Genomic DNA, 18894 nt, shown 5'->3' with positions numbered 1-18894 from the left:
CTCTATAGCTCGCTTCAGTTTTATTTGTTCACGCCTGAATGCTCGCCTGAGTGGCCGCAGATCCCGCGCACCCCGCGCACCCCGCGCAGCTCCTGTTACACCTACCTGTGGCGCGGCATCAATTCTCGGAAGGGCTATAGAAGGGAGGCCTATTAAACGGTTTCACTGCGTACATATATATACGTACATACATAAATACAGACGCATACGTAAAAACCTGTTTTTCGGATCCGGGTCAATGTATGAGATATCTTAACGAAACATGGTCTGGTTAAAAAAAACGCTTTACCAAAAGTCGTCTGTACGTTATGATTTTATCTTTAATTATAACAATTTTACAATTTCATCTCATTTTACGATTAATTTTCCAATAAAAATGCTTACAAAAGTTGAAATTATAAGAGAAAGAATTTTTTTTAAATCTATCCAAATAAGGAGTTTCACATGACTAAAGCGCCAAAAAAAATCCGCTCCTATTTAGCAGACGATTTTATTCTGAGCTCTCGTTTCAGGTGCTCCAAATGCTCTCTTTTTTATATACGAAAAATGAAAAAATCCTGAGTGAAATGCTTTTTTGGTGAAACAGTTTTTGCAATGGCAACAGTGTCTGATTTATTTTTGGATAAAAGTGAACATCTTCTATTTTCATATGAGCTAATTCGACAGAATTCGAGAAAGCAGAAACGCGCAACATTATTTTTCAATTCTTGCATGGGGTAAGTAATATTTAAATAAAACAAATTTTGAAAATACTTGGGAAAAAAATTAAATATTTAAATTCAACGTGTGTCGTCTGTGTTTAAATTTTATCCAGATAAATATCATATTATAATCTACACGCACGTTGAACTCGAGACACTTTTCGGGGATTTCAGGAACGTATGTAGTTCTGGGTCAATCTGAAAAATTATGACATTAAAAAGCAGGGTCAAACAGTTTTGTTGTTGTTGAAAATTTAACATATTTATATGTACGCATAAATATGTTGTTTTATCTTTTCATTGGAACATTTGGTAACATCTTCCAATTTCAAAACATCTAACGTTTTTATTTATTTTTCGATTGGTATTTGCCAACGAAAAAAGGGCATAAATAGGAAATTTATAAACAATTTTATAAATAATATTTTTCTCCAACAAATATTTAGCATACAGAAGATTAGGAGAAAGCTAATTGACATTCTCCTTGACCAACGGTCATACCGACTTTCTTAAAGATTTTTATTTGATGACTAAATATAAACAAAAATGATTGTTTATAAAAATATTTGATCACAATTTTTTTCTTAATTGTTTAAAAATGAAAAATACTTTTTTTTGTAAGGTTTCTCTTATGTAACTTTATAACAATAAAAATGCATCAAAACGAAGGAATAACAAATTAATATCTCGTAAACTGTTAATCGCAATGTATTCGAATAGAGGTACTTCTAAATCTTATTTTTTGCTCTACAAAAAAGTATTTTCAGTTTATTGTCAATTCACAATATACGCAAAAGTCTAACAGAGCTGAGATTTTCAGAATTTCGGGAATTTTACATAAAAGTTAGGGATACTTTCCTGACACACAGAAAGTGAAATTTGACAAAAGTTCGGGAATTTCCAAATATTGTATGAAAAATTTCGCAGAAATTCAGCAATCCATTGAACATTTAGGTTTATTAAAATATATAATTTTAGGTTGACCACGTAACAGGTAGACAACGCCCCGCACGCAGCTTTGCTCAGCTGCGGGTTACTTTTACCTTCAGCCACCTAGCGGTAACTTGTCAGTATTAATTTCTTTTTTAAACTTTTAGCTAAATCCCGAAAGTTGTGAATATTTTTCGACAAATGAAAGAGACCCATTTTCCAAACCTTCGGGTATATCGTCGATCGTTGTTATATGCATAACGCAGACGTCTGCATGAAAAAATGACTAAAAATGACCTACCCTTAACATTGGCTAATTTCCATAGTCAAGTCAAAAAAAGTCGAAACAGTTGACAGATTTTTTACACAGTGTTTCTGTTATGCTCTTATTCTAATCTATATATTTTTAAAAATTCAAAATTTTAAAATGAAATATTAAAATAGGGACTTCACAAAAATTCGTTTCTTTGTAGTCAAAAGGATTATATGTTTTTATTTTTTAAGTTATACTTGTAAAACAAATCAATTTTTTTGCAAAGTCCCTATTGAGATAAAAATGTTATCAAACTTCCGCCACTTTATCTATAATCACATAAAGCAATTTTTCAAGAAATTATTACAGAATTGAACTTTAACCATTTCATGCATTGACTGTGAAGTCTATACTTCTCGCTTTGAAATCATTTGTTTACTACGTAACTCGATAAATTAAATTTGTGCATTACATTTTTATAGAAGAAGCTCGAAAGATTTTTGATAAAAAATGGGTGACGACGAGGATGAAGGGGATTCAAAGCGCTTGCGCCGAAGTGGAAGTTCACAATCAAATTCATATAATTCTGCAAAAATGAGTTTGCAATATGGATCTAAGCAAACACTGTATAAAAGTCTACCAGACATTTCAGAACCAAGTAATGGGAACAAAAATTTAGTTGGAAATGGCTTAAATTCTCAAAATCCGGAACCTGGAGGTGAAACTGCAATTGGCACTACTGAAATTATGCTTGAGGATATGGAAGAAAATTGCGACCTGAACGGTCAAGGTTGGGGATTGGTAAAATATTTAATTAGAAATTAATTAATATTCATTATTTCTCTCCATTTATTTTAAAGAATAAATCTGTTAAGTCATAATAAAGTTTCAATACAACTTTAATGATTACGCATTTTCAATTATGAATCTCAGGAATAGTTTCATGAAGATCAATTACACATTTTTTAATCAAGCTTAAAAATAAAAGATTTCCCCATTTACCATTGAAATGTTTATAATATTAAATTTTGCTCATTATAATGCATTTGCGCTTCAAAAACTAATAAAAAAACTTGTTAAATGCCATTGGATTTCAGTCTGAAACAATCAAAACTTGAAATTATGGCAATTTAATATTTTTCAAAATAGTTTTTTCAATAGTTATATATTAAACTCGAAAGTACAATATTCCTTCCTTTAATTTTACAGAAAAACGAGATGTCAAATTTATACTTCAGAGACAAAATTCGAAGCATCGACTTTGTTCTCGTCTACGACGAATACGACCGAGAAGCCTTGACATATCGAAGCCAAAAATTCAGGAGGGTAAATATATTTTTTTCCCAAGGTAAAAAAAACTTCTCCAAATATTTCTAAATTGATTCATATAAAATTTATAAAATAGGCGTTCGACGCAAATTTGGGGAAAGAAGGATTAGAAATAGAATATGAGCCTCCAGAAGCAAACGGACTTTGTTTTTTGAAGATTCACGCTCCTCGTGAAGTGCTGAGAAGATATGCAGAGATTTTAAAACTCAGATTGCCAATGAAAGAAGTTCCTAGACTAAGAGTCGCTCAAACTCGTGGAAATGCGATTTTCGATGAAATGAATTCCTATATTGATAAAATCATGAAACACTATTATGTAGACACGACTATTTTTCCTACGTTGAAACACCGGTTTACGGCTGTTTATAGCAGGGATAAGGAGTATTTGTTTGATTTAGAATCTCCAGAATTCTTTACTCCTGCTACAAGGTCGAGGATCGTTCAATTTATTCTGGATAGGACTAAGTTTACTGAAGAAAAGGATGAAGATTTTGGTTTTGGGATTGAGAGACTGATTTCAGAGAGAGCTTATGCTGCTGCTTATCCTTTACATGATGTGAGTTTTTAAAATTTTATTATGTAAGAAAAAAGACAGTGTTGGAAAGTAATTTTTGAATATTTTGAAAATGTGATTGTAGATTGAACTACTTTCACAATCTTAATATCTATTTAAAGTCTGAATTATTTTCAATTAAAAATGTTATTTTAAAATTGCAAAATTTTAATTAAAACCATTAATATGTTGTAAAATTGTAGGCCCTAATTAAAAACTCTGTGATTTTAAACTGACTAAATTCAAACTTTTCTACGTTTGACCAGACCAATTTATTCGAATACAAAATAGGGTATAAAATATTTTTTAAATACATATAAAGAATCACTAAAAACTTAAAAAAGAACCTCCAAAATGTTTTCAAAACTTCTGTCCTAATCTCAGTTGTTACACACACACACGCAAACCACACACATACACACACATATATATATATATATATATTTTTTTTAATCTGTTTTGAAACTTTTCATGTATTTCACCTATTTTAGAAATTTGTCACTCTTTTACCTTCTTTAATCGACAAACTAAAATTTTATTTACAATATTGATTTGAAAAATCTTGTGGGATCGTATCCATTTTAATTCAGTTCGCGATTCATGTTGTCGCAGAATCAGTCGCCGACGAATTTTGACAGTCATAAATATTTTAATTTTATAAAGCAAAAGACGCAGGCTCGAAAAGAATTGTCGATCTTTAAATTATGGTGTAATTTTAAATAATAAAAGAATTTAATTTTTCCGTCTTGTATCTTATGGAACTTTTAGTTTTCTTTCTAACTGGAACAGAAGAACCTGAAAAAGAAACTTAAAAATTAACAAAATGGTGGCAAAACTTTTTTAAACTGTTAAAAGACAATTTTCTGAAAAACCTTAGTAGTTTTCTATTTTCGTTTTGTACTTTAGGGTTACAAAAACAATTTTTTTCTAAATTATAACACTTCAAGTTCAAAATTTGTACTAAAATACGAACAAAATCGAATTAAGAATTATATTTTGTCAAAGAAATAATTTCCATACTGTTGTAAATAAAGTGTGTACTTACATTTGTTTCCTGAAAGTCTATTTTGGATGTTAATCAAAAACATATTTTTATTAATTTGACTTAGATTCTTTTCTTATTATTCTTTCACAAAAATATCTAAAAAATCATAGAATAACGTTATAAAATCGTATTATTACAACAAAAAACACATAATTTTAACGGGTATTACCGTACAAAACCGGAGTGGTGCCTATATTTGGGATATACCTCCCCGATTTGGATTTGCTTCCAAAATATGAAACAGCAAAATTGCACATTAGGTGTAAAAAAAAAGGTAATTACTGCCTTCTTTGTTTTGCACGGGTGTGTATTATTCACTTTGGTGTACAAAATTTGTTAAACAAGCAAGATAGAGAAAAACGTCAACAGACTTTTTAAAAATATCTTTGAAAGGGGAATAATTACGGCCTTTTGACTGTTGATGTATCTTGTATCGCCTTTGTAAACAGATTAATATAGAAACAACAAATTAGAATTCAAAATAAAAATTCAAATACCTCCATTAGTTTAAAAAATAATACTAAACTTTAAAGAAAAGTGTTGATAACTTTTTCATCTTAATCTACGTTGGCTTTAGGATTTAAAGATACTCATATAGAAATAAAACTAAAAGATCTATTTTTTCCTACATTTTTTGTTACCTTTTTGATGAAGAATAGATACTGTGATAACTGCAATACTTGTCCTACCATTATTTTGTACTTAAATTTATTCTACCTTAGAGCTAAATCTTTTTGTTCAATTTTCTTAAAAATCTTAAGTTTGTAGACATTCCAATTTATTGTCCAAGTTTTCTTCTTAGTAAAATCACGCCTTCGGTTTTATAGTTTTCGCTGAGAATCGAAGAAGATATTCATTATTCACATTAACTTTGTCAATTTTCAAACACAAAGACTTTATATGCACAAGCCGGAGTCCAGTCCGTAATTTCGGACAGCTTGTTGACGGCTTTGATGGACACAATGGCAGGGTGTTTCTGAAGGGTATATTTTCGGGTGGAGCCTCTCAATATACATTATTACCACCTTTCAACCCAGCAGGGTGCCTAAGACAAAAGGATCATCTGGTTTACAATTTTTAATCCGGATGCAATGGTCCTCGGAAGTGAAGTTATATGGGTAAAGTTATCTTTTGGTCTTCCCTTGGCGAATTCTGTAGTTCTCTGTTTAAGAATTGACCCTCTGTAAAATTACCTGGATTCTGTAGGGCTCATAAATATGCAGTTGTTCATCTTAGGTCTCAAGATATATTGAAGCAGCTGCCAACACTCTTTCCTCTGTATTTTAGTGTTTGCTTTCTAATTCTTTGTGCAGAAAATGCGCAAAATCTCAGATTTTAATAAATTCACTTGAAGTTTTTATTTTAAGACTTCAAAGAATTTCACTATAATAATAAACAATTATATTTTACTTTTTTATATTTATTTTTATTTTTAAAACTCTTAAAGATGTCTACTGTGCGGGAATTTAAGGAAATCCGGGAATTGACAAAAATCCGGGATTGTTCTTGCATTTAGTTTTTATGCAGAAAGGGCATTTTATTTTCGTGTAATTTATCACTTTTTATGGTCCCTTTTTTATTTCTTTATGGGCCATTTAGTGAGAAAAACTTAGTAGATTTAATGTTTAAAAACATTTTGATTTTAACTAAGGAAACGAAATAAGATTAAAAATGAAAGGATTTATTTGATATTAAGTGTCAAGGCAATTTTTGACGTTGCCATGAAACATCTTCAAACATTTTACAAATGAAAATTCGAATATTTCACAAAAGAAAACAATCGGAAAATTGAAGAATTTATTATTTTTAATATAAGGTTCGCAAATGCCAATTCAAGACTCCAAATGCAAAATCCAAACGTAGCTTGAAGTATGTAATTAAAACCCATACATACAATTGAATTTCAGAATTCAAGTAACTATTGAAAAAGTGGTTTTAACATTGAAATATTATAAAATTCTAATCTTGAATAATGTACAAAAAATTATATTTAGTCTTTACATTTTTTAATTTTACGCTTAACAAAACGCAATATTAAGAAAACTAACCAAAGTTGAACCAGACAAAATGACTAGGACTTGAGTGCAAAAGATAAGGTAAAATTGAAACCTATTTTTATACTAAATAACTTTAAAAATAGACTTATTCATTTTGTAAATGTTCAGTATTCTTGAAGGCATCCATTTTTAAATTTGACTCATTTTTAATTCAGGACCATTAAACAATTTAAGACTCATTCATTAAAAATTTATCAACATATACGGAAGATTCTTAGAAATGAACAGTCTTATTTGAGTACCTAAAAATATAATATTTTCAAATTTAAACATGATTTTGCAAAGATCTTGCAAATTATTTAAAAAGTTATCGATTCATAATTACATGTAAACAGTACACAAAAATATTAAAAAATTCAATTCTTAGTTTTAACAAAAAGTCATTTAAATCATTTATATCCTGCATTAAAAATATATGCTTCGATATAAAGATATTTATAAGTTTATCAATCACATTTTTTAAGATATTAAAAAATGTATCATAACAATGAGAAGGAAACTATTAAGTATAATCTCCACTTTTAATATTAGAAATATATTTTTTTTCTTTAAACTACTACTTCTACAACTACTACTACTACCCTAATTTTTGCAGGGTAGTCTCAAAACTCAAGATTCTCTGCGTTACCTTTTGTACACTGAATGGGCCAGTATAAGAAAGTGTCTTCATTATCAGCCTCTCGACTATGTTAAAGAGTACTTTGGTGTGAAAATTGGCCTCTATTTCGCCTGGCTTGGATTTTACACCCACATGTTGATTCCAGCCAGTATTGTCGGAGTTCTTTGTTTTTTATATGGCTGTTTTACTTTGAACTCTGATGAACCAACTGAAGATGTTTGTAGACGAAATATGTCCATTAAAATGTGCCCACTTTGCGATAACTTTTGTCCATATTGGGATCTGAGGGAAACTTGTCTTCATGCGAGAGTGACTTATTTATTTGATAATCCGTCGACCGTCTTTTTCGCAATTTTCATGTCTCTCTGGGGTGCGTACATTTTATTTACACTCTTTTCAGTTACAGTATAGACTTAATTTTAATTTATGATTTGTAAACGTTTGTTGTTGCAGCTACTCTTTTTCTGGAGCTATGGAAAAAATACTCCGCTGAAATTACACATCGATGGGATTTAACGGGTTTTGATGTTCAGGAAGAACATCCTAGGCCACAGTACTTAGCTCGTCTAGCACACGTTAAAAAGAAAAGAGTAAACTTGATCACTGATAATGCAGAACCACGAGTTTCTTTTTGGAAAACCAAATTACCAGCGACGATTCTCAGTTTTTCGGTTGTTTTATTAATGGTACGTACATTTATTTAAAAATAGAAATTTTTTCAACTTTGAAGCTGTAAAAGTTATGACGTAGAATTTTTTCTTTGATTTTAGTAGCCACATGCTGAAAACATACTTTGATTTTGCATTTATGAAATCCAAAGTTGTTAGAATATCAAAGGCTATATCTATAATCTATATTATGTCTGAAACATTTTTTTGTTGCATTTTTCAAATTTTTGTGTTAAAAATTCCAATTTTCTGAAAAGAAAATTATAAGCTATTAATTTTGATTTAGATAGCGGTGGCAATGGCTGCAGTCTTGGGCGTAGTTTTGTACAGAATATCAGTTCTCTCTGCTCTGAGTTTCTATGGACATCCAACAGTTACAAGTTATGCCATTCTTTTTACGACTTCCACTGCTGCTTGTATAAATTTATGTTGTATCGTGGTTTTCAACTGGGCTTATGTTTGGCTGGCAGAGCAATTGACAGAAGTAAGTTCAGTTTAAATAAAATTAAGAATTTACAAAAATTTACAATAAAAATCTGTAAAAGTTCAAAATTCTTATTTAATGATTTATAGGTTGAACTTCCTAGAACACAAACCGAATTTGATGATAGTTTAACACTGAAGATATACCTCCTCCAGTTCGTCAACTACTATGCTTCTATTTTTTATATTGCATTTTTCAAAGGCAAATTCGTGGGTTATCCAGGGAACTATACTCGCTTTTTAAATCATCGACAGGAAGAATGTGGACCGGGGGGTTGTCTCATGGAACTTTGTATCCAGTTGAGTATAATCATGGTTGGAAAACAGGCCATGAATACAGTTTTGGAAATGCTTTTTCCGCTTTTTTATAAATGGTTGAATACCGTCAAGGTCCATATGAGTTCCAAGGAGGAACGAAAAAGCAGAAAATATTCTTCAAGTACTTTTCTTCCATGGGTGAAAGACTATAAACTGGTGACTTGGGGACCCAGAAGTTTGTTTCCAGAATATTTGGAAATGAGTAAGTTGTTTTTCTTATTTAAAAATTTGAAGATTATATATTTTTAAATATGTAATATTTTAAAACGGAAATATTCTTCCATAAAATGAGTCGTTCAATTTATTCTGATATATTAAACTCTTCCCACGCTGGATGGTTTGCAAATCGAAAATTTTTAAGTTTAAAGAATTTTGAGATTAGAAATATTTTGAAAAACAAATGTTAATCCATAGAACTTAAAAAAAATATCGTCTGCCCGAATTCATTTCAAATAGGACAGGCAGTGCTTGCTTGAGTCATAGAATCATTTGCAACTTAAATATTTTGTTTCTCAAAATAAATAAGACGACACATTTTTTACCGATTTGCGGAAAAAATTGGTTTGGAAAAATTATGAGTAGGTTACAAAATTAAAAACTCGGATTATCAAAAAATGGTCTAAATGGTAAAAAATGTGATACTTTTTAATCTAATATATATATTTTTTTATGTAATATATCTTTTAGCTGATTCTGATAGAATTTCTTGTTCTTTTTTAAAATCCGTTCGAAATTTTCAAAAAAGTTCAAAATTGACAAAATGGCGCCGATTTTTTTGAAAATATTTAAAGTAGACTTATTCGAAAATCTCCACCGTTTTTTTTCTCTTGATTTTTTTGGTTTAGATTCGGCCTAATATAAATCAGCTTAATTCGAACAGACAGAAATGTTTCTTTAGAAAAGTTCTAGAAAAATGTCTGCTGACACTTTTTTTCTATTTCGCGTTATTTTCAAGATGTCTGCGAAAATATATATATAATCATTTGAAATTGGTCTTTTCTCAATCATACAATTTTATGGTGTCATAAAAAATAAAGAAGAACGTTATTTTTTAAATACTCGATACTTTCCATTTTGGTTTACCTTTTTTGTTATTATTCCATCAAAGCGTTATTAAAATTGCTTAATTTAGTCCATAAATTTATATTGCTGAGAAGAAAATAAATCTAGAGGGATTTGATAGATATTTTCGCAAAAACTTTGAACACTACGCAGGATAGAACTTCTGTAGATACTTTTGTAGCCAGGAGAATTTTTTTGTGACAAACGAGTTTCCTACTTCTTATTGAAAACAATGATAGATAGGATTTTTAAGAAAATCTTTTTTATTATTTCCTTCAAATCTTGAAAACAGGAAAAAGGTATAATTTCGGGAAAACCCCTTTTTTTATTTTTCATAGAACTTTTTTAGACATGCAAACTTTTATTTTAACATTTTTTCGTATCTCTCATTGTTTCCAAGAAGAAGTAGGAAATTCGTTTGTCACAGAAAATAATTCTCCTGGCTACAAAAGTTATTTAGCAATTATCAATCTTACAAGATATCTTCATTATCAAAGTACAAGTTGAAAAAAAATTGACAACAAATTTCTGATTTTTGAGCAAACTGATTTTTAATTTTTTCAGAAAAACCGCTGCCATTTTGTTACTTTAAAGCTTTTTCAATTTTCCGTTGGATTTTGAAAGAAGATGATGAACGCTACTAGAATAAAATAAAAAATAATAAATACCTCAGACCGAAAATTATACAGGTTTAAAGAAAAATATCGGGTTTTTTGAAAAACAAAGCACGAAATTCAAATACGCATAACTTTTTAGAAAAAATTCTGTTTGCAAATTGGAGAAATACTTATCGCCTAATTTCCTCTAATAAACAACAAATTTTGCCCACGAGCGATTCTGCGATTTCAAGTGTAGGGCCCTACTTGATTTGAAATGGATTCGGTCATTAAATTTTAAAATATCAAATTTTTAATGAAAATTCTGACTCTGTTTAATATGCTCAATCAATAAGGTTTCAATATTTACAATTTCTTTCGATTTAAATTTGAAACTGTGGTATTCTTTACATGATTACAATATTTAAAATTTTTAATTATACGATTTAGTACCTTTTAAATAAAAATTGTTTCATTTTTGGACTTGTAAATTAAAATCCCGAAGTTTGTCATCTTTTGAATATTACTTGTATTTCTTTAAATTTGAAGATTTAAATAAATATCTCTTATTTTTACGATAAATACGTAGCCATTCATTGCATAGCGTGTAAAAGTACGAATTTTTCCGATGTTTTGTACACGATTGGAACCCGAAATATCTCTTTTTATCAAGATGAATCATCGTGAAAGCATTAAATCTATTCATTACATAGGTTCACAACTTTTTTCAGTATTACAATATGGGTTCGTAACAATCTTCGTTGCTGCTTTTCCACTCGCTCCGTTTTTTGCTTTGCTCAACAATATTTTGGAAATGAGATTAGATGCTCGAAAGCTGCTGACAATGTACCGAAGACCTGTTGGCCAACGAGTCAGAGATATAGGAATTTGGTACAAAATTCTCGATTCTATCTCAAAACTTTCTGTTGTTACAAACGTGAGTGGTTTTGTTTTCTTAACAATATTTTTCTCAATAAAAATGGATAGGTTCTATTGTTAATTTTCATTAAGTTTCAAAGAATTGCCTGATTAAGTTATTGATTATTTGTAAGGACATCGAAAAATTTATTTTATGCATCTCCTTTTAATATTACAACTTTTAAATTTCTACAGGCTTTTATTCTCGCTTTCACATGAAATTTCATTCCTCGTATCGTCTATCGATTAACTGTCTCCAAGGATGGTTCACTGAAAGATTTTTTGAAAAACTCCCTCATGTCATTTAATACTACCGTTCTAGGAAACAATAGTCGCTCAACAAATTCCGAACATATTGATATCTGCTATTATCCGGATTATAGAGAAAATGCAGAAAATATTAAATACTCGAATGCATTCTGGCATATTTTAGCAGCAAGACTGGCGTTTGTCGTTGTTTTTGAGGTAGCAATTTTTACTATTTTTATATTTTCTGAGATAAAAGTCATTCATCAGACTTTGATGAGTTATCCAATGTGGAAACTTTCAATCGATTTTTAATTCGATATTTTTTCATTGTCTTAACAAAATTAAACTATTTCAATCTGTATTGTTTAGAATATCGTGGCTCTTGTCATGATTCTAGTCCGCTGGTGTATTCCCGATATGAGTCCTCAACTTCGCAATCGAATTCGACGAGAGGCCTACATTACTAATGAGATAATAATCCAACATGAAGCTCAAAGAGCTTGCAGAAAACGTGGAAATCCCTGCGATCAACTATCCTCTGGTGTACAAGAACACAAAACAGATCATTGGAATCGGGTTCTCAGAGATTCAATTTCAACTTTCGATTTTGATCTCGAAGTTCATGGAGACAGCGGAGATTATGTTTCAGCAGAAACGAGATAAGAAGAAATTGAGTATTTTTGATACCTAACTTTTAAATGCACTTTACGCTCTTCAAAGGACTCTTGATTCATAATTAACTTGAATATCTCTTTATAATCAATACTTTAGTGTTGAATCTTCATTGATCAAGAATTAACTTACTCCTAAGACTTTTTGTTCAATTCATAGAGTGGTCACTAAAATCTAGGGAAAAGTCCCCGTTGATTTTTCGGTATTCCAAGGTCTGGAATACTTTTTTCCTAGTCATTAAAATTAAATAATTTTTTATTTGATGTATTTAAAAGTAAGAAATTTTAGGACTAGACATTTCAGATTGAATGATTAAAAAAATTTCATTCTTACAAATTGAATATTTTAAATAAAAAATGTCAAAAGATCCGGTGGCCAACTGCATTATCAAAGCAGTTTAAACAACTTTATGACTAGTTTTTTATATTTAGAACCTCTTGTTACTATTCACTTAATTCTGACTGTTTTTATCGTCCAGTTTGTTACATTATAACTATGATATTTATTTTGGAGATGGGAAGTCCGCCCTTTGTGATACAAAATATTGATATTTAGCAATGTTTATAGTTAAAAGATTGGCGGTCTATTCACTAACTTAATTAATTTTTATTTACGTATAAGATCAATATATAAATTGTATATTTAATTATATATGTGAAATCTACGGCATTTTTATGTTAAATAATCTGGTTTACAATGTTTACATTATTAAAAGTGAGAAATATTTCATATTCTAAGTGCATATCGATTATTGCGAACTAGATATTTTCGTTTTTGTTCAGAAATAAGGCCCACTTAAGTAACTTTTAATCCCACTTCCTATTTTGAAAAACTTGATTTTTTTAATTTTATTTTTTAGTATAAGCCGATAAAATTGTCAAAATAAAATAAATATCTTTGGACAATTCGAATAACAATATTTATCCGTTCTCATTTTCTCTGGTGTAAAAGATTAATGAAAAAATGTATAGCTTTTAAAAAAAAAGAAGTGAGCTTAAAAAATATTAAGAGGCTCTTTCTTTAGCAATTTTCCTATTTTAATTTTGTTAATTTTTCGCTTCGCTTTTCGAAAAAAAAACGGAAAATATATATTTTTTAAATTTAAAATACATTTTTGCAAAAGCGACGCTTGCGAAGATGCACCTTTGCTTTGAAGCAATTTCAAACAAATCGAAAAAAATATTTTAAATAAGTTTTTCGCAGCTTTAATAAGTTCGAAATTATTTAAAATTTAAACCTGAAAATTTACATTTTTAATTTTTATGTTACATTACATGTTATCAAAGAAAGTTTACATCCGAAGTTATTGCATTTTTAACTTATAAGATTTAAAATTGTTTCGCTATTAACGATAAACCGATTAGAATTCTATATAGAAAATAATAGCATTTAATGTACTAAAAGGAATCAATTTTTTTTTTAAGAAGACTCATGTTCTTAAAACAAAACTTCTGTCATTGTAAAATTCTCGTTGTCGTTGAAAAAATTGATGATACAAATAAGTAACAATAATATAATACTTGATAGCAATTTTTTTCACACGTAGTGTTTTTATTGGAATTTCATTCATGTTATTTAGTGATAATGAAAAATCCACATAAAAGTAATAATTTGTTTGACAACATAGCAATAAAATTGATATTATTACTTTTTGCTTAAAATGGTTATAAAAATGAACCATCCAGCTAGATAACAAATAATGTAGTCAATTGTATGTCAATTGATTTTTTTGTTTGAATCTCGGAAAATTGACTTGTTTATGACCACCAACAGAAAAAGCTACAAATTAAAATTGAAATATTAAAAACCTTCAATGTTCAAATAATTTTAACTAAAAAAGTCCAAAAACAAGAAGAATTTGCTAAATAATTATTGTTTTTTTATTTAGAATTCAGAGATAAATAATCTTGAAAATATTGAAAGATTTTAATTCCAAGTCCAAGATAAGAAATCAGAAGGGTTATAAAGTCACAGCTAGGCAGGTGTAGTTTTCCAACCCCGCGTTGGAAAGAAAGATCCGCTGGCGAAAAAATCAGGTAGGTACAGCAAACGCCTACGCTTTCTTTCAAATTCGACACAGTACCTGAACTCTATTTCAAATGTCTGCTTCAAAGGACCTTTAATCTTTTAGATGTCCTTAAACTTTAAACCTTTTAACAGTTTAAACTGACTGCAGCTGTCGCGAAGCTCTTAAATCCAAAATGATGAAAAATATTGACTGGCAGAAAGCAATTTACAGCATAGAAGGCCCTAACTTCAACCTATAAAAGTATGAACTAAACCTTCCCTTGGCTGTAAATAAAAATGCCTTTCTTAAATTTTATATATAATTTCACAAATCACTCAAAGTTACACATTTTCAAGCCATTTAAAAGATTCGGTTCAACATTTTTCAAAGCGCGATTGATATAAATTTAAAAAATGTTATCAACCGATTTTCCTAAAAAAAAGGCCTTTTTTCCAGAAATATATGTATTCAAGTCTTTATTCAATTGATAAAAACGATAAGTCTTTACAGAAATGTTTGCTTAATGTTAGTTTGGTGTATCAAAATCATTTTTAACGTAAATATTATCAAACTTCAACAAAATTATATTACATAGTTCTTAATGGAAAGCTAGATTTATAAGTTATAAATCAGCCAGTGTTTTTACGTTAGTATTGCACTGTACTCAATACTATATTAATGTACAGAAGACAGTTTTTACTTTTGACTTACACAAATCAAAAGATTAAATTCACACCTCTTGCATCACTAACGAGTTAAGTTCGTCTTCTCCAGGACAGAGAATGGAATCGACGTTGTAGAAAGTTGCGTGAACGGTTATCAAAAAACAGGAGACACCTGGAAAATAAAAATGACATTTCGAATCTCTCTTCATAAATCTCTCATTTAAAAAGATATTTAAGAAACTTCATATTTGGTTGATTTATTGATTTATTTGTTGAATTATTTAAATTATCACATTTTACAAATGGGAAAAGAATCAATCCAAAAAATGTATACATTTCTAAAATTGTTAATATTAAAAATATACATTGAAAACAATTTTAGATAAAAAGATAACTTTAAAGAAATTAAGGTAAAAATTCTTTACCCTCAATTAGAAGAACTCTTGAAATATTCATAAGCAAATTCTACAGATTGGAACGAATCATGTATTTAGTGTTTCTATTTAAAGTTTTTATTTAAGATCGAATTGAAATCTATTTTCTTATGAATTACTGTATGCAAACAAAACATGAAAAAGATTCGTGATTTAAAAATTAGATTTTCAAACTACGTCCTTTTTGGTTTATGATTCGCTCCAATCTGGAGGGTTCGTTTACGAATATTTTAGAGTTCTTTTAATTGATGTCAACAAATTTTTACCCTAATTTGATGAAAGAAATGTTTGTATCAAAAGAAAATGTTATATAAAGAATGTTTTAAATATTAGCAATTTTAGAAATGCATGCATTTTTCTGATTGTCTCTTCTCCTATTATATTTAATAATAATATATTTAAAATGTCATCCTTGTATTTATCAAAAAATAAGGTAGCCATATGGTATGTAGATATTTTTTAAATTTATAAATAATTTAAATAAAATATCAACCTGATACTTATCAAATCTGAGTTTGACATAAGGCTGTACATAAACTGGGTTATAACAAATGATACCCTCGATTCCTATAAAAAAGGTATTCCTCGAAAGATGCACCATATATAAAATATGTGCATAGTTTTTGTTATGTACCAATGAGTACCTTTGTAAAATTTTCTCCATTTAACATTTTATAATTAATTTTATAATTTCCAGTTTCTTGATGATTCCTTTATTTTAGGGACAAAAATAAGTTTGTCGAAATGTGTGTTTTTTAATGTCATCTTGGTACTTATCAAAAAATCAGGATGCCCAATAGGATGTACAGAAATGTTATTTTTTTAAATGATACACTCGTTGCCTATAAAAAACAGGTATTCTGAGGAAGATGCCATTCGAAAAACATGTAGCATAACCTTGTTTTTCTATTCATTGCTGAATCATTGATAATGATTTTTGGAAAGAATTCTTATGCTTTGCGTTTTTTCTTAGGTCTGCGAAATTTTTTGAAACATCTGCATTTTACAAATGTTAGTTGTCTTCGTGATTTTGAATACTGCAACTCGTATATTTCGACAGTGAAAAGTATTCAGAGGTAGGTTCATTTTCTTGTTATTTTTGAGAAAATTTAAAAGTTGTTTCTAATATTTTAACTTTCAATTTTTAGTTTTTGAATATTAAAATAAAACGTTCTTAATATTGAGACTGGGATTGTGACTTTTATGAGGAATTTAATTAGTCTTGTAATGGCTGAAAAAAATAGATCGGTTTTTAAACATTATGAATTTCAACGGGATCAAAATGGGAATTTTATTAAAACTGATATTATTAGCGAAGATCAGCTTATGATAGGTTAATTTTTCATGTTAAAATTGTTTTCTTTTATTCTTGATATACAAAATTATTTTATACTTTTATCAATGTTTTACTAATGAATGTCAAATTAGACAAAGTCTAATTTGAAGTATAATTCTATGAATCAAACTTTATATTTTTCCTACAAATAAATTGATGTAAATTGATCTCAAAAACATGTTTATTCCCTAGTAGTATAAAAAAGGAGAAAGAATGAGGAAAAAGTGAGAGATTAGTTTTGGTTGACTTTTTCCTTTTTCTCTCTCGTTTTTCCTTTCGTTATTTACTTGTGTCTAATGAGCCGAAAAAATGGTAGTTTGGAAATCTAATTTTGGAATAGTGAATCTTTTTCATGCTTTGTTTGCATTATTCATAAGAAAAAAGATTTATTTCCGATTTTAAATAAAACTTTATTTAATTAATAAATTGATGAGGATTTACCGAGAACCCAGAAGAGAGCAGCACCAGCTCCAACTAAATAAAAAAGTGGCAGAGAGCAGATGCCAATCAGAGAATACACTTGGGCTAAGGTTAATCTGTGATTAAAAACAGTCAACTCTTGTTTCTGGTGCCTTTGCGAAACTTTGTAACAAGTTCCAAGTGATATTGCAACAGCAATTAAGAGTAGTGGAGATGTTATCCTGAAATTCAAAAATAGTTTTTAGAATCTTATTGATAATGGACATATACTGCCGTACAAACTAAAAAGATACATAAGTGACAGTGCCGTTTAGGTCGTCTTTTTCATTGCCAAGTTTAAGAGAATCACTCTAAGCGGCAATGTCAGTTACGTATTTTTTAAGTTTGTACGGCAGTATAATTCTCTGATATTTATTTGTTTTTGATCTCTTTAGTAAACCTCACAGGCAATAAATAACCAGGATGATGAATACAAAGAAATAGTTGCTTTGGAAGTACTCTATGTTTTTCATTACTCGTTTGCTCAATCTTGACAAACTTGGAGGAGGCCTGAAATTGGTACTATTCAAAAACAAAGACCAAGGCCTGATATTTGCATTTCTGTGTTGAATCCATTCTTGAGCTTGTGGATAGCCTAATTGCCCCAATTGAGGAACTGCTAGTTGCGAAAAATCCGAAAAATCGAACCTAGATATGATACAGAAAATTAAAATTTGGTCAAAGTCACGTTTTCCTGTACAAAATTTATCAATATAAATATAATTAATTAAATATGTGAAAAATTCTAAAAAATGATCTGAAAAAAAACCAGGAAAGTATTAATAACAACAATAACAAGTTAAAAACAAAACAATGATTGCTTGACATATGGAAAAAATGGACGAGCACGATTCTTTACACATGTTATTCGGACTTCTAAATAACTTTATCCGTGAAATATGATTGAAATGTCAAAATATAATTGTAATATCTAAGCCAGATCTCTTCTACAGTAAAAAATAATTCAAATGAAACAGACATTTCAATCAAAAATCACCTACATCTACCAAAACAATATTTGTGACTTTAGAGGTTAGGTTGACCCAAAACCAACAGGCAAGTTTGACAGTTCGAATTGTTTCAACAACTTTTTTTATAATACTTGTACCAGTATATTTAAAAGTTACCGTTTTGAGTTCGAGATTTTTTCCTCTGGGGCTTGAATTTCACCCGTAATTGGAATTTCCACGTCAGCCATTATATTGTTATACACTTTTCACATGCACAGCAAAACTGACGTATCTCGTAGAATTTTATATTCAACAAGTAATTGACTTGCTCTCTATCACTCCTTCGCATATAACTATCTGATAAATGAAAATATGTCGTGATAAAGGATTAAAGAAATCATGTTTGAACTCTAAAGTCATTCATTTGACGTGACAGTACTACTACCAACTAACTCCTACGGTTTACAAGAGTTTACTTTACACAGTCTCAGTCTCCTGGCTAAAGAGCCGCGCATGTGAAACTTGCATGCGTGATAATGTATGAATCTGTGTCTGTGCCCTACCCTCTCTCACGCAACTGCACAGGTTG

At 29.4% G+C, this 18894-nt stretch overlaps 2 protein-coding genes across 4 annotated transcripts; one reads left to right on the top strand and one right to left on the bottom strand.

The window, feature by feature from the left end:
• Window positions 1–499: 499 nt before the first annotated feature.
• LOC117177517 (anoctamin-4-like) lies at window positions 500–13300 on the top strand. Of its 3 annotated transcripts, none has more exons than XM_033368279.1 (12): window positions 500–716; window positions 1680–1767; window positions 2367–2685; window positions 3094–3210; window positions 3290–3769; window positions 7464–7857; window positions 7941–8173; window positions 8442–8639; window positions 8729–9158; window positions 11346–11551; window positions 11855–11997; window positions 12179–13300. In XM_033368279.1, exons 3-11 carry the CDS (start codon window positions 2395–2397, stop codon window positions 11963–11965), a joined length of 2460 nt encoding a protein of 819 aa, XP_033224170.1. In that variant the 5' UTR covers window positions 500–716; window positions 1680–1767; window positions 2367–2394; the 3' UTR covers window positions 11966–11997; window positions 12179–13300. The 3 variants fall into 3 exon arrangements, with proteins under 3 accessions (XP_033224170.1, XP_033224169.1, XP_033224171.1); XM_033368278.1 differs by having other exon boundaries at window positions 12151–13300; XM_033368280.1 differs by lacking the exon at window positions 12179–13300 and having other exon boundaries at window positions 11728–11976.
• Window positions 13301–14907: 1607 nt separating this feature from the next.
• LOC117177519 (prenylated Rab acceptor protein 1) lies at window positions 14908–18807 on the bottom strand. The gene is made up of 4 exons (XM_033368282.1): window positions 18483–18807; window positions 17761–18003; window positions 17338–17537; window positions 14908–15298 (listed from the first exon to the last, which is right to left on the bottom strand). The coding sequence occupies exons 1-4, from the start codon at window positions 18551–18553 to the stop codon at window positions 15192–15194; spliced, it is 621 nt and encodes a 206-aa protein (XP_033224173.1). The 5' UTR covers window positions 18554–18807; the 3' UTR covers window positions 14908–15191.
• Window positions 18808–18894: the final 87 nt, after the last annotated feature.

The sequence above is a fragment of the Belonocnema kinseyi genome, chromosome 7 (assembly GCF_010883055.1).
Source record: "Belonocnema kinseyi isolate 2016_QV_RU_SX_M_011 chromosome 7, B_treatae_v1, whole genome shotgun sequence".
Taxonomy (NCBI): Eukaryota; Metazoa; Arthropoda; class Insecta; order Hymenoptera; family Cynipidae; genus Belonocnema; species Belonocnema kinseyi.
Note: the sequence above shows the minus strand (reverse complement) of the source record. Positions and strands in the feature narration are given on the sequence as shown.